Consider the following 15,416-nt stretch of genomic DNA (forward strand, 5'->3'; position numbering starts at 1 on the left):
AAGACAAGCTATTGAGTACCTATTTGGGATGGTCTTCAATGGGTCCTTGAAGTTGATTTGCTCATATTTTGTTCAGATTTTCACAACCATTTACATGAAGTCCTTGAAGTTGATTTGCTCATATTTTGTTCAGATTTTCACAACCATTTACATGAAGTCCTTGAAGTTGATTTGCTCATATTTTGTTCAGATTTTCACAACCATTTACATGAAGCTGTGAAATACACTCAAGCAAAAGTCGAGTTGCCCAGGGTGTTGTCCTGGAAAGCGCCATTCCAAGTGGCATTTCCTTGACTTGAGCATGGGTCTCTGATTCTTGGACATTTGCCCTCTGCACTCCTTCATAGAATTTCTTCCAACCTCAGCTGTGTGTCTGTCAAAGTATGTGCTTTCTAAACATTTCAGAGTATAAGAAAAGGAAATGTCATGCTGCACCTCATTTATTTCACCCTCTATGCAAGTCAGCATACTTGTGAGTGGGTGTGACAGTCGAGTTCTCCACCAATATAACTCAAGGTTTGACCAGTGAAGAAAGTACTGCCATACAGAGCCAGCAGGATCAAACCATGGCTTTCTGCCTTCACTGTGGTTGTGTGAGCACCGTGAGGACTTCTAAAACTTCTAAGACCCTGGAGAGTCACTAGAAGCAAGAAAAAGCTAATTAAAAATGACACATATCAAGAAGTTTGGAAAGACTGGGAAACAGAACGGTTTGTTGGTTGGTATAGATGTTGGCTTCATAGTTGTGGGAAACAAAAATAAAGCTGGTGCTGGAGAATAAAGCCTTTGGAATGGACAATGAACAAGCTCAGATCCTGTGATGGTAGTGAGAGGTGAATGGGAAGATCTAGTTGTCTTTCCCAATTCCTGTTGGGACTACATGATAACCAAGCAGAGACCACTTCCTCAATGGAAATTAATGTGTGGTGAAGAGGGGGATGAAGGTGTAGAGAGCAAAATAAGGATGCACTTTGCTTCTGACTTATATAAGAAAGCACACAGTATATCATTTGCTGGCTTTATTGCTATAGCTTGGTTTCTTAATTTTATGTACCTTCAAATTATTATTTTGTCTTTCTAAAAATTCAAAAATATATAAATACTTGGGTTTATTATTGTAATTTGTATTTATATATATAATATACCATATGTAGATATATGATGTGTATTATATAAAATACATGTGAATACTAAATAATATTTACTTTTACCCCAAATAGGAAACATAAATAAGATAATACATAGCATTCCAATCAGTTTGTGGTTAAATATGCCTATAAATTGTCAGGCCATAAATACCCAAGAAATTCAGAATAGAGTGTCAAGCACTTGTCCTTTAATTTTAGAAAAAAAAGGCTAGGAACGCTTAGACTGTATCCCAAATTATTCTACCAATTATCAGTGTGAATATCTGGTTGAACAACAAGTCAGTTTATCTACCTGGTCTCATGTCTTATGTGTTTCATATGGGGATATTCATGACCACTCTCTCATGAGATTGAGTTATATGATACACATTATATTTAACACACAGTATGTCCTCAAGAATATGTGCAATTATTCATAATAATATTGAAGATTATGGATCATAAGTAGTAGTTGTATGGTTTTGGTAATAAAGTTCAATTTCAGAAAATAAAAAAAATAAATAAATAAAAATAAAAAAAAAAAATAAAAAAAAAAAAAGAAATTGGGCTGCAGAGACGTCTCAGTGATTAAGAGCATGTACTGCTCTTGCAGAGGACCTGGGCTGGGCAGTTCACAGCAGCCTAGAACTCTACCTTCAGATGATCTGATACCTTGCCTTCTTCTGGACTCTGAGGGACCTACATTCACACATGCACAGCCTGTCCCCCAACATTCACATAATTGAAAATGCATCTTTTTAATGCATGGAAATTTATTTTTTTTTAATTATGTAACTTATTTATGTGTATAGGTATTTTGTCTACATGTATGTCTGTGCACCACATGCATGCCTGGTGCCTGCAGAGGCCAGATGGATACCCTGGAACTAAAATTATAGGCAGTTGTGAGCGCGCCATGTGGTGCTGAAAATCTGACCTAGGTCCTCTGGCAGAGCAGCCTTTATGGCTTAACCATTAAGCCATCTCTCAGCTCCTAGGAAATTACTTTCTATTAGCTTCCTGACACCCAGAAGAAGATTGTAAATACTTACTCTTATATTTATCCCAAATACAAAAGCTATGCTAACAATTAATGAGGCCTGAAAAAAATTAGTAAGGGAAAGGAAAGAAAATCCTCAATTATGTTTGGCTTGGTTTCCTAGAAATTCTATGTCCATATTTTATGTCTAGCTAAGCCTGACAGCAGGTGGGTCAGGTCGGGGTCCCTGGACATTAGGACACGTTGTCTCAACTTCTGAGACAGTGCTATAGCATGCGAAACCAATACAGCAATAACAAGTGTGAGACCTGCAAGCTAAAAGTGCATACCATTTAAAAACAATGTTTGAGGGATGGAGAGGGATCTCAGAGGCTAAAAGCACTTGTTGCTCTTGTGGAGGACCTGGGTTCAGTTCTCAGCACCCATACTGGATAGCTTACAACCTCCTGTAACTTTAGTTCTCAAGGATGTGATGGTCTCTTCTGGTCTCTGGGCACACACACTCATGCACAAGCACACACATATAATTTAAAACAATGTTTAAGTAATACAACATCAAGTTTTAAGGTTAACTAGCCTGTCTAGCTTAAGGCACAAAAGACCTAATATGCTCCATCACAACCTATGTACAGCCCAGTGTCAGGAAGACACATGCCTCTAACGGCTGCAGTCCAGTGGGAACCTGCCGTCCTGTGGGGTCTAACATGAAGCGGGGAATACCCTTGTTCCTCCTGGGGATGGGGACACAGTTGGTACCGAGTTTCAGCCCAGTCAGCCCCTTGTCCAGGGTGCAGTGTGCACAGCTGTGGGAATATGCCTGACTTCCTCTTCTCTCCTCCCCCAGGGTTCTTCCGTTTACAACATCTTTCCTGGTTGGTGCAAGAGAGGCAACTTCAACTGGCCATCCTGACCGCCCACTTGGTCATCCCCCACGCTCTGCTGGGGTCTTGCTACTCTAAAGGTAGAGTCTGACCCATCCCACTGGAGAGGGCTCGGGACATTCACCTGCCAGAGCCCAGGAAGACTGACACTAAGCTCTGAGATGTGGTGGCAGAGAACGATACAGCCTCTGGCTTGTTGGCTGGAATACTTTGATCCCCATAAAATATAACAAAACAAAACAAAAAGTCTGACTCTCTTGAATCCACCCTGCTGTCAGAAAACTGAGCCATAAAGAATGGCCGTGTCGGGGCTCGGCTGCAGCCCTTTTCGGGGGTCATCAGACCTTCAGGTGTTGCTAGATCTCATCTGTGACATCATTGCTGACTCCAAATCTTCCCAGCGGAGGCCCCAAATAAGCATGGAACAGAGAGAAGCCACCCCCACAGTGCCGCCTTTGAATTCCTGCCCATAGACTCCAGTGTGTGCGATAAACTGGTGGTTACTCTAAAGTGCTAGACTGGAGTAATCTGTTAACTAGCCATCCAAGTAAAAGACCTGTTGTCTTCGGTCCTACCAGAAAGTTCGCGATAAGAAAGAGCAACTAGCCAAGCACAGTGGCTCATACCTGGGATCCCAGGACTCAGGAGGCTGAGGCAAGAAGTTCATTCATGAGTTTGAGGCCAGCTTGGGCTACAGAGTAAGACAGTTTCAAACAGGAAAAAACAAACAAAATACAAATAAGTAAAGGCAAGGGTGGAGGATGCTATTACAAATTAAAACTTTGAAAATTATAGACTAGTTGGGCAGTGGTGGTGCATACCTTTAATCCTAGTACTCGGGAGGCAGAGGCAGGCCTATCTCTGTGAGTTCCAGTCCAGCCTGGTCTACAGCGTGAGTTCCAGGACAGCCAGGGCTGTCACACAAAGAAACCCTGTCTCAAAAGAAACAAAAACAAAACCCCCCAAAAATTACAAACTAAAAGTAACTAAAACTATAAAGAAAGACTGGATCCTGCTCTCTGCTTGGCCTTAGCGATGAGCTCTGTCCATAAATGCAAGAGGTATTAGTGTGTTTTCACTTTAGTTAGTTAGTGTTGCGATGTGAGGTCGGGGTCCCCTCCCATCGAGTAAGTCCCTGGGCTTGGCAGCAAGTGTCCCCAAGCTAAGCCATCTTGTGGGCCTGTGTGTTTTAGTTTTGTTTTTGTTTTATTTGTGTTTGTTTGAGATAAGGTCTCAAGTAGCCCAATCTGGTCTGGGATTTGTTGTGTATAACAGAGGATGAATGGCCTTGAACTCTCTAGTCTTCCTACCTCTGCCTGCAAAGTGCTGCAGTTACAAGTTACAGATCTACCCCACTCTAGCTGCTCAAATAGCATTGCTTTGCTCTGAGTCAGACCACACTATTGCAGTAAGTCAGTGAAGAACAAGAAACACCAGATCAGTTTGCCCTCTGACCCTAGATGACACTAATACATCATTGTTTTTTCAACCTCAATACAGTAATTGTTGAAAAAAGTCTGGCCGGGCGGTGGTGGTACACGCCTTTAATCCCAGCACTCAGGAGGCAGAGCCAGGCAGATCTCTGTGAGTTCAAGGCCAGCCTGGGCTACCAAGTGAGTTCCAGGAAAGGCGCAAAGCTACACAGAGAAACCCTGTCTGAAAAAACCAAAAAAAAAGAAAGAAAAAAGAAAAAAAAAAAGAAAAAAGTCTGTGTTTCCTACAGGTACATATAAAGTGTATAAAGTGACAAGGACTATGTTTGCTTTAAAATGGATATTATTTTAATGTCAGGGGAATGGTTGGGTATGGATGGAATGAGATTGACATATGTTGATAGTCACTGAAACCAGACAGTAGCTAACAGAGTTGATCTCATTGTCATCTGTACTTCTGGACACACTTGAAACTTCTCATAAGAGAACATTAACAAGAGAGAGTGACAGGACTCACACTTTGTTTCTTCCAGACCTGGGTTTGTGCTAACTGGTGCCAGGCTTAGATAGATCTGAGCATGCCCCTTCTGGGTGCCTGAGTCTTCTGGAGACCCCTACTCAAGTACGGCGGGTGTCTCACACAGAAGCAGACTAGTCGAGAAGAACTTGTTCTTGGGTGGTGCTCCGACACTCCTCAACTTAGCATCATTTTTTTTTTTTTTTGGTGACTAGGAATCTCCTGGGGACAGAACTGTCTTCCTTGACAGTGCCTTTTGAGTGCTAAGGACACAGAGGACATCAGCAAATTCATGCATTTGACTAAGAAATCCAAACTGAGCATGGTGGCCTCCTGCCTGTAAATCCCAGGCCTGGGGTGGTAGAGGCAGGAGGATCAGGAATTCAAGGCCAGCCTTAGCTACAGGAGATACTTTCAGGAAGGAGGGGTAGCTGTCAGTTCAGGGTTAGTCCCCCAGTTTCTCTTGAATGTTAAGTAGTGTTTAGTTTTCAGTCTTGAAATACATCTGTCAGCAGAAAGATAGACAGATGGGCTGCGTGTTGCTATGCAGAAGCCGCGCTTTGGAAGGTTCTTTTTGCTGGTGGATCCTCTCTCCCCTAAAGAAAGCTATTAACTCACGCTGCAGCCCGCAGCTCTTGCTCGGTTTTGGCTATGTCACCAAGCCCAAAATAGAAAGTTCTTTTACCGCAGAGCATAGCAGCAGGTTTAAATTTATCAATTCAAGAACAAAGGGTAGCATTATACTGGCTTTCCTAGGATAGTGAGCAGGGAGAGAGAATGCCTGTTTCATTAGGAGTGATCTGACACTGGCAGGGGCTGGGACCAGGGGACAATCTTCCACTGTGGTAAGCTGGGCACGTTTCCCACCCCGGCTCCCCTCACAGCCTCCTTCCAACACCGGCACTCCTCTCAGCACATGGGAAAGCAGCTGAACCATTGGGAAATGCGTCCCAGAAATCACTGCCATTATCAGACTGGAGGCAATTCTCAGAACCAAAAACCTGTTCTCAGCTTCAAGAGGACTCAGGACCTGGCCACAGAGCCAGGAGAGGTCACCTTTTGTCCGTGAGATGGTCAAAATGGCTTAAATGATCCTGTCATTAAGAAGAGTGTGGGAAGGTGCACACTATGTTCCTTGAAGAGGAGTAAACTGCTCTCTCCATCTGGAGAGTGGCCTGACAGCGGGGCTCTCAGGCCATAGAAGTATGAACAACGAGAATGAGTATCCAGAGGGTCTGGTCTGTGGCTGGTGCAAGTGAAGGAGATGTTGATGACGTCATAGATGTGCTGTGTGGAAGAGCAAAGCCTTGGAGATGGTGTTTGTCATCCATGGGAGAGTGAGAGGATGATGAGCCCTGGGACATTTATGCCTCTGTATCCATCCATCAACGTGAATAACCCACAGCAATGTGCAGTGATATAGCTGGATGAAAAAGTCCTAAACAATTACATACAACATGATACCCTATTTGTAAAAAAATTATACTTCAGGAGTACATAAAGAAACACTGAAACAACATAAAAAGAAAAGCAAGGAAATGAACATAGATCAAGATGGTGCCCTTGGGTGGGAAGGAAAGGGAGATGGCAGGCTATGGTTAGATACTGGTTACTGATTACATTATTAAATTAATAAATTTGTTGCCTAAATCAATAAGATCGGACCATCCACTGGTCAACTATGAGAATGTGTCATGAGCCAGGAAATATGATGCAATTCTGCATACCTAATATTAGCAAAGCAACAGCAGAGTAGAGATGAGCCACTCCTAGGCATCTGTCTTGAAGAAATAGAACCAGAGACACAAGCTTATAAGCAAGGACATTTACCACAGCACTGTATACAGAAATGAAAATAGGAAGCAATTTAAGGGCCAAGATCATGCATTATGAATTGTATGAATATTAACATATTAGAAAACCAGATAGTAACCAGGCGGCAGCAGTGGTGGTGGTGGCGGCGGCGGCGGCGGCGGCGGCAGCAGCAGCAGCAGCGCTCGCCTTTAATCCCAGCACTTGGGAGGCAGAGCCAGATGGATCTCTGTGAGTTCGAGGCCAGCCTGGTCTACAGAGCGAGATCCAGGACAGGCACCAAAACTACACAGAGAAACCCTGTCTCAAAAAACCAAAAGAAAAAAAAAGAAAGAAAGAAAAGAAAAGAAAACCAGATAGTAACTGAAAATGTGATTGTCACATGGTAACTAAGTACACGAGGCAGTGCTTGTGATCCATAAATGAATAAAGCAGGCTACACAGTACGAACTCAGCTTTCAATTCCTCTGAGTATATAGACACACACAAGCTGGGAAGGTGGGCACAGTGGCTCATACCTGTCATCCCAGCATTTGAGAGGCTGAGATGGGATAATTACCAGTTTGAGACCAGCCTGGTCTATATAGAGAGACCCCACCTTAAAACAAACAAAACCCAAAAAACCCAGAAAGACACAACTGTATATGGATGTGTGTGGTATGAATGTGTGTGATGTAGATGTGTGTGGTGTGAATGTGTGTGATGTGGACGTGTGTGGTGTGGATGTGTGTGATGTAGAGTTCGAGGCCAGCCTGGTCTACAGAGTGAGATCCAGGACAGGCACCAAAACTACACAGAGAAATCCTATCTCAAAAAAACAAAGCAAAACAGCCGGGTAGTAGTGGTGCATGCACCTTTAATCCCAACACTTGGGAGGCAGAGCCAGGTGGATCTCTGCGAGTTCAAGGCCAGCCTGGTCTACAGAGCGAGATCCAAGATATGCACCAAAATTACACAGAGAAACTCTGTCTCGGGAAAACACACACACACACACACACACACACACACACACACACACACACACACACACACACACACACGATGCCTTGAACATGGCTCCCAGGGGCTGTTCAGAGTATGGGTCTGCTAGGAGTCAGTCTGCGGCAGAGAGTGTCGTCTCTGTGAAAACAGCTGAGAATTGAGCAGCCTTATGGGGAGCCTGAAGCCCACACAGAACTCCCTGGGGTGTCTGAGCCAGAGGACACAGGAGGAAGCTAACCAGCAAACACAGGGAGAACAGACATGAGGGGTCAGGACCCCCATCCCTCTGGGAGGTTCTGATGAACCCTTGACAAAAGGGCTAACTCAGTAATTAGAGGGCTAAGATGTTTTATTCATGGCTTGACCAGCTCTGACTCCCACCAACAGTTGAAGGATTGGCTTCCAGAGTCCTCCGTAGAGAGGAGGAGGGTGGTGCCACCATGAGACAGAGTCAAGGGCATAGCTGCGGTCTTTTCTCATCTCTCATGCTTTAAATATAAGCTCTGATGTGATCAAAGCCCCAGAGATAAAATGCCTTTCTCAAACTAAGCAGGCAGGATCTGGTGTCCAATCTGGACAAGAGAGTGGAAAACAGACTCAAGGGGGAAAAAATCTCTTGGCCTCGGCACATGCACACAGGGGTTGAAGAATTTGACACCTTAACATTGTAAACAAACATAGACATGGTTTCCTGTGTTCTCTCCAAGCACTGAGAATAGACTAGATATGATTTAAAAGGAATGGTTTTTCAACAGTTCTTCTCTTCTCAGCTAGAGAATTCCGGGCTCTCCTTCAAGATGGAGCTCATGCATCAGCTTCTGCAGAAAGACTTTCCCAATGTCACCAAGCAATGTCCTCTCTTTTGGGGACATGATTAATAAATGATCTGTCTGCTTGTTGGACTGCCTGCCTCCCTGCTGGGACCCAAGCTCAGTGGACTGTGTGGTAGTTCCGTGTCTTAGCACTGTGCTCAGTGGATTATATAGTAGTTCTGTGTCTTAGCACTGTGCTCAGTGGACTGTGTAGTAGTTCCACGTCTTAGCACTATGATAAAATACCTGATAGAATCTCCAAGGGAGGAAAGATTCATCTGGGCTCATGGGTTCAGAGGGGTACATCTCTAAGGTAGGGGAGGCGTGTGGCTGGGCAGGAGCAGCCGAAACCAAAGTCTGGGCTGTTACTGCCTAAGGTCTGCCCCTTGTGAGCTATACTAGCCTGGCTTACCTTCTGAGGGTCCCAAAGTCTCCCCGAATAGTGCCAAGAGCTAGGGAACAAGCACTGAGATTGACTGGGCATGGTGGCACATGCCTACAATCCCAGCTCTTTGGGAAACAACAGTCTCAAGAGCCTGTGGGGCACATCTCAGACTTAAATCATAGCGTTCTGCCACAGGCCCACAAAGAGTTATGGCCATCTCTTGATGCCAAGTGCATTTAGTTCAACCCGAATATTCCACATAGTGTAATGTCCCACCACTGTTGAGAAATCCCAAGTTTCTTCTGAGACTCAAGGCAATCTCTCACCTGTGAGACCTCGCAGAATACAAAAGTAAGTACTTCCAACACACAATGGCACTGAGTGATATTCCCAGCCCCAGAGGGAAGAACAGGAATACAGCACCGTGCTGCAGCAAATCAAGACCCAAAGTGAGCCAGCGAGCAAGTCCTGCGGCTTCATGGCCGTGTGGTGGCATCACATGAGCTCCTAAGGCTGAGTTGTCCCTGGCCCAGTGACACCGTCTGGGGATGAAGTGTTCAAAGCCATGAGCCTAGGGGGACATTTCTCATTTAGACCACCACAGCGGTGGGCTAGGAAGCAGAGAAGGTTAGGAGCAGATTCTGGGTTAGAATCTTCAAAGGCCTGTCTCTAGTAAGTTACTTCTAGCAGCTGGACCCACCACCTAAAGGTTCCACCACTTGCCAAAACAGCACCCCAGCCAGGAAAGAAGTACTTAAACAAGAGCCTGTGAGGGACATTTTGAATTCAAGCTGTGACAGGCTATGCATTGTGACTTTGAATTTTCCTTTCTCTCCCCCTACCTTCCTGTCACCTTTCACCCACTGTATTCCTGTGCCTGTCATGGTGGCACACACCTGTAGTGCCAGGATTCAGGAGGTTGAAAGACAGGAATCACAAGTTTGAGTCCAGCCTGCGCTATAGAGCAAGTCTGAGGCTAGTCTGGACAACATAATGGGACATTGTCTCAAAATGGTCTGGGTTGATTTTTGGAACTGAGAGCTGTAGAGGTTTGGGGATCTTCGTCTTCTAGAATCCCCAGAGCTAGGAACCAGATTCCTTTTTGGAAACCAGGTACTTGAGAGAATCGTAATTGTGAAGATAAAGGTCCTTTTTACAGAAAGAAAAAAAAATGTCGATGCAGAAGAAAATGCCAGCTGGGAGAACACTATATAGAGACTAGCACACAAATGTGTATCTAAAACTGGGCAAGTGTGAGTCACACACGCTGGCTGAGTCGATGACAGTATCCAAGTTGTAGCATTGTATTATAACACTGCAAGATGTTGGTGCCGGGAAATGGTGATCTCTTCATGTTATTTTTAACAGCTGCATGTAAATCTAAAATTTCTCAGGGCTTGGAGAGAAGGCTCAGCAGTTAAGAGCACTGGCTGCTCTTCCAGAAGATCCAGGTTCAATTCCCAGCACCCACATGGCAACTCATAACTATCTGTAGCTCCAGTTTCAGGGGATCTGATGCCCTCACACAAACATACATGCAGACAAAACACCAATGCACATTAAATAAGTAAATAAATAAATAAATAAATAAATAAATAAATAAATAATTAAAATCTCTCAACAAAAATGTCTATTAAACAACAACAAGCCGGGCGGTGGTTGTGCACACCTCTAATCCCAGCACTTGGGACGCAGAGGTAGGTAGGTGAATTTCTGTGCATTCAGGCCAGCCTGGTCTACAGAGCATGTTCCAGGACAGCCAGGGCTACACAGAGAAACTCTGTCTTGCAAAACCAAAAAACAAACCCAACCAAAACAAATAAAAAACATCACCAACAAAATTCAACCAGGTGTAGTGTTGCATGCCTGTTATCCCAACTCTTTGAGGTTAAGACAGGAGGATCAGGAGCTCAAGTTCTTTCTTGGCTACATAGTGAGTTCAGGGCCCAGTTTGGGCTACCTGAGACCCCAAGGAAAGAAAGAAAAGAAGAAATAAAGGAAAAGAAGACTAAATTGCAAACACCTCCTGGGGGTGGAGAGACTATCTCTACATGAATTAAAGAAATGAGAATTTGCCGGGCGGTGGTGGTGCACACCTTTAATCCCATTATTCAGGAGGCAGAGCCAGGCAGATCTCTGTGAGTTCGAGGCCAGCCTGGTCTACAGAGCGAGATCCAGGACAGGCACCAAAACTCCACAGAGAAACCCTGTCTAAAAACCAAAAACCACAAACAAACAAAGTAAACAAAAACAAAAATAAATGCTGTCTCTTGTTAGTGTTAGTTTCGGACAGAGGCTCGTGGCCTTTTGTCTGTTCCCCCAAAGATGAGGCAGATATTTAGCATGCTTCCTCTGAGAACTGACCATCAGCTTGTAGACATCAAGTCACCCATCACTTTTGTCTGCACACATTATCTGTTCCTTCTTTTGTTTTAGGATTCAACTCCATTGTCATCCCCCGGAATCAGAACTTAGGGATGAACACAGAAAGACCAGGGAGGTGACTAAGTGGATAAAGGCCATTGAGCCTGGACCAGAATTCCACCCCGGGGTTCCTCATGGTGGAATGAGGGAACCAACTCCTGCAAGTTGCCCATCCACTAATGCCAACAACTTAAATTTAAATAATGAATATGTAGTAATCAAGGGGCCATCTTGCGTGCTGGCTCCCCTGTCAACTTCAGGAGAGCTATATGGACCTGTGAGTGACAGAGCATTTGCCTGGCATGGGAGAGGCACTGGGTTTGATGCCCGGCACCACAGAAAGGAAGAAAAAGCATAAGAGAAAGGGTGGAGGGGAGGATAGAGGTGAGGAGAAGAGGAGAAAATGGGCATAAAGAAAACAAAAAAAGATGAGGACGAGAGACCGAAAGTCAGCAGAGAAGTTCAAACTGACTGTGGACAAAGGCTGAGCATGGAACATGGCGGACAAGAACAGCTCAGGTGGCGGGGGCTGGAGCTGGGGGTAAGGGAGCCCAAGAAGTGAGGACAGAGCCTGCAAGAGGGAGGGCAGGAGGAAAGACAAGTTGGAATTCTGTCTGTCTGTCTGTCTGTCTGTCTGTCTGTCTGTCTGTCTCTCTCCTCTTTGGTTTTTCAAGACAGGGGTTCTCTGTGTAGCCCTGACTGTCCTGGAGCTTACTTTGTAGACCAGACTGTCCTCGAACTCATGTAGATCCACCTGCCTCTGCCTCCCAAGTGCTGGGACTAACGGTGTGTGCCACGACCACCCGACAACAAGTTGGAATCTTGGGATGCCTGGTGAGGAGGCAAATGAGAAGGCCGTAAGAGAGCTGGGGTTCCTTTTCGTCAGGAAGTGGGGGCCGTAAATAATGGCCCAATGCAATAGTTAGCTGGCCTCCTGGCTGTGAGGTTTTACGTCTTCCTTTATATTTTACTTTTCATCTATGCGTGTATTTGCACATTCCACAGCACAGGTGCTCAGAGGACAGCCCTCAGGAAATCAGTGCTCCCTTTTCACCCTGTGTATCCCAGGCTCAAACTCAGGTCATCAGGCTTGGTGGCAAGTGCCTTACTTAACCCACTGAGCCATCTCTCTGGCCCCTAGCTATGAGTTCTTTGAACCTGTGACTCTCCGAAGATATGCCCGGTCTACTCAGATATCCTGGGTGTTTTCTTTTCACTGTCATAGAGGTAATATGTACTCATTATAGAAGAATCAAGTAAGCACAGGTTTAAAAAAAAATCCCACTCAACTATTACCACCTCCTGTATTTGGAAAAGATGCTTCATACAAATGGCTGTCATTTTTTTGTCTGTTGGCTTTGAGTCAGGGTCCCATTGTACAGCCCAGGTTGGCCTCAAACTCAGGATCCCACTGCCTCAACCTCCTGAGTGCTTGATGTACAGGTATGTCCCACCACACCCAGATATACCTGTTGTTTCCTAGGGTACTTTTTACACTATAAATAGTCACCTGTGTCAATAAATAGACTTATGACAGGACTCCTGGGAACTGCGGGGCTAGTGGCAGCGTTCCTGAGGCTTGGCCTGCCTTCTGGACGGTGAACTTTGCCTTTCTTTTCCTGTGCTGTTTCCCTGTGTAACTGAGAACTGCCTGGACGTCATGGGCATCAGGCAGCGACGTGATCCTCTCTCTGCCTTTAGTCAAGTGACACGAGTTGGGAGGAAGGTCAGGAGTGTTTCTGTGACAAAGTTCCTGGCCACAAAACTTTGGCTACATCTATAAAACTCAGTGTAGGTGAAAAGGCATATTTTTTTTTCTGAAGACTTCAAAAAGGAATAGATAGCTATCTCTGGTAGCCTTGGGTAGGTGGAGTGCAGAAGGCTGGTGGGGAGGCAGGCCCAGTTGGCCAGAGCATCCTAGGCCTTCTTCCCTGAGCAGGGCCGGTAAGATGCTGGCTGGGGCTTCTGAGGCTTAGGAGACGTAGGTGCAAAGAACACGTTCTCCTTTTTAGGTCTGGTGATCTTTTTAGACACAGGATTTGGAGCTGAGAGAAGCATGAGCCTGACAAATATATTAATTCTTGGATTTATTTCTAAGTAACTGTCTCTATACAACAGGTCTCTTGGTGACGAGGGAATTGTTCTATTTCTACTTCTTTCTTTGCCTGAATTTCCTCTCCCACCTCCACTTCCTGCTATGATTTGATTATACATGGTGTTTTTGATATACCTGAGGGATTCTAATGGGTAATGGGCATGTTTAAAATCGGATTTACAATAGAAATGATATAAAACACTTATTAGCTATGTATTCTGTGCTGCTCAGTGCTATACCTTTATAATCTCACTTAATGCTCAGAATAGACTTACTTGGCTATTACAATTATCCTTACTCTATAGCTAAGGAAGCCAGGACTTAGACTCTCTAGATGACACTGGGTGCGGTGACGGCGCCTCTAATCCCAGCCCTCGGAGGCAGAGGCAGGCAGAGCTCTGTGAGTTCTAGGCCAGCCTGGTCTACACAGTGAGTTCCTGATGAAAGAAAGCAAGAGAAAGAGAAAAGACTGAAGGAAGGTAGGGAGAGAAAGGGGGAGAGAGGGTGCCCCCCCACTTGGCATCTGCAAAACAGTGATTTGAACCCAGTCCCATCGACCCTAGAGCTGATCCTTCCATTCCTCCGCTTTCCATGTCAGTGGGTTAAGTCGGGGAAGGAGCACCAACAAGAAACTAAAATGGGGGTTGGGGATGTAGCTCAGTGGTAGAGCGCATGCCTAGTAAGCGCAAGGCCCTGGGTTTGGTCCTCAGCTCCGGAAAAAAAAAAAGAAAGAAAGAAACTAAAATGTAGCTGGATAATGCTGGTGAAGTATATGTCATTCCTTCTCCATGCTTAATGTCAGTTTAATATCTTGGCTAAGAGTGTCTATTATACAGCTATTTGCTCAAGGTTATCTGCCTCCTACCCCGCCCCCATCATCAGATGATTTTTATTTCTAGCTGTGTTCAAACATCCTGGGCAACACAGACTCACTGTACACTGGATGTCATCTAAGCCATGGTCAAAGTTGTCTTCATGATTTTGTTTTTGTTTTGTCCAGAAGTTAAAAAGATAATTCTTTTTCTTTTTAAATTATCTTTTGGCTTTCAAGACAGGGACTTACACTGCAACCCCACTTGCCTTGGACTCATTGTATAGCCCAGGCTGTCCTTGAAATGAAGGAAATCCTCCTGCCTCATCCTCTTTAGTGCTGATATTACAAGCATGAGAAATCACTCCCAGCTGTTTTAAATTTTTTGTTTCAAGTATCCATCAGCTCTCAGATTGAGTCATTTGGGCCAAATTAGTTGAGACCAGATTAATCAAACCCAACTTCCAGCTCCCTTGATTATTTTGAGGTTCTACAGAGTACGAAAGCATTCTGTTTCTGCTGAGAGAAAAGGCACCCCGATTCGCATGGTTCTGTGTTGTTTATGGTCTGGTATGCCTTATTCTACTGCCTGAATACTAATGAGAGCTTCCTAGAAGTCATTCCTCAAGAAGTTAAGTCACAGCATCTAATTATTTGGCAGGATGTTTTAAGTACATATAATTATATCTACCCTCCATTTTGTGAGGGTTGTGAGCCAAGTAACCTGCATCAAGAGAAAATAATAACACATCAATGCTACCAGCAAGGAGTGCCTCACTAGTGCTTTGGAAGAACCCTCATTATATAACCTTAGTATATACAGTGGGCGTTTAGTACTTTTCAATCTGCCAAACTAACATCATCACTGTCTACAGGTGAAAAATGCAGGCAGAGGTATGCATGCTGATCCTCTTCTGTATTTCAGGAGCTGTATGGCTCTGGCTGAGACCTTGGCGGTATGAAGTGCTCAAGCTTGACCATTACCTTGGAGAAATCCCTTCTGTTTTGTGTGTTCCTGCCTGCTTCCTACTCTTCAAGACAGGCCCAGTTCTCACAGGGGTCCAGGGCAATGGTGAAGAATAAGACAAGCAATGCAGTGAGCATAGCTGTATAACTATGGGCGCCCACAATCATTTCT

At 44.7% G+C, this 15,416-nt stretch overlaps 1 protein-coding gene across 19 annotated transcripts in view; it reads left to right on the top strand.

Annotated features, from left to right (window-relative positions):
- Cdkl3 (cyclin dependent kinase like 3) overlaps window positions 1-3,254 on the top strand; it is an 87,725-nt gene extending 84,471 nt beyond the window's left edge. For all 19 annotated transcript variants that reach the window (XR_013053273.1, XR_013053268.1, XR_013053264.1 and 16 more), the window contains one exon: window positions 2,972-3,254. Coding sequence is in view for 8 of the 19 variants with exons in the window: in XM_076578332.1 (XP_076434447.1) it covers window positions 2,972-3,037 (66 nt within the window). In the remaining 11 variants the exon portion in view is untranslated. The remainder of the gene's footprint in view (window positions 1-2,971) is intronic.
- The last annotated feature ends 12,162 nt before the right edge of the window (window positions 3,255-15,416 follow it).

The sequence above is a fragment of the Peromyscus maniculatus genome, chromosome 8, assembly GCF_049852395.1.
Source record: "Peromyscus maniculatus bairdii isolate BWxNUB_F1_BW_parent chromosome 8, HU_Pman_BW_mat_3.1, whole genome shotgun sequence".
Taxonomy (NCBI): Eukaryota; Metazoa; Chordata; class Mammalia; order Rodentia; family Cricetidae; genus Peromyscus; species Peromyscus maniculatus.